The sequence below is a fragment of the Pteropus medius genome, unplaced genomic scaffold, assembly GCF_902729225.1.
Source record: "Pteropus medius unplaced genomic scaffold, Ma_sr-lr_union100, whole genome shotgun sequence".
NCBI classification, from domain to species: domain Eukaryota; kingdom Metazoa; phylum Chordata; class Mammalia; order Chiroptera; family Pteropodidae; genus Pteropus; species Pteropus medius.
Window position 1 is genome coordinate 1 of NW_024351719.1, and position 599 is coordinate 599.

General features: G+C 45.1%; 1 protein-coding gene across 1 annotated transcript; it reads left to right on the forward strand.

Moving 5' to 3' along the window:
* The first annotated feature begins 19 nt into the window (after positions 1-19).
* Positions 20-599, forward strand: LOC120587408 (60S ribosomal protein L21-like). Its single transcript, XM_039844142.1, has 2 exons — positions 20-452; positions 508-599. Exons 1-2 carry the CDS (start codon positions 44-46, stop codon positions 591-593), a joined length of 495 nt encoding a protein of 164 aa, XP_039700076.1. The 5' UTR covers positions 20-43; the 3' UTR covers positions 594-599.

Genomic DNA, 599 nt, shown 5'->3' on the forward strand with positions numbered 1-599 from the left:
TTTTTTTTCAGTTGGAATCGCCATCTTCCAGTAATTAGCCGAAATGACCAACACAACGGGAAAGAGGAGAGGCACCTGTTATATGTTCTCTAGGCCTTTTAGAAAGCATGGAGCTGTTCTTTTGGCTACATACATGCAAACCTATAAGAAAGGTGATATAGTAGCCATCAAGGGAGTGAGCACTGTTCAAAAAGGAATGTCCCGCAAAAACTACCATGGCAAAACTGGAAGAGTTTACAATGTTACTACCCAGCATGCAGTTGGCATTGTTGTAAACAAACAAGTTAAGGGCAAGATTCTTGCCAAGAGAATTAATGTACGCATTGAGCATATTAAGCACTCTAAGAGCCAAGATCGCTTCCTGAAACGTATGAAGGAAAATGATGGAAAAAAGAAGGAAGCCAAAGCGAAAGGTACCTGGGTTCAGCTGAAGCGCCAGCCTGCTCCACCCAGCTCCACCCAGCTCCACCCAGAGTAGCTCACTGTGTGAGAACAAACTCCACCCAGCTCCACCCAGAGTAGCTCACTGTGTGAGAACAAATGGGAAGGAGCCTGAGCTGCTGGAGCCCATTTCCTATGAATTCATGGCATGATAGATT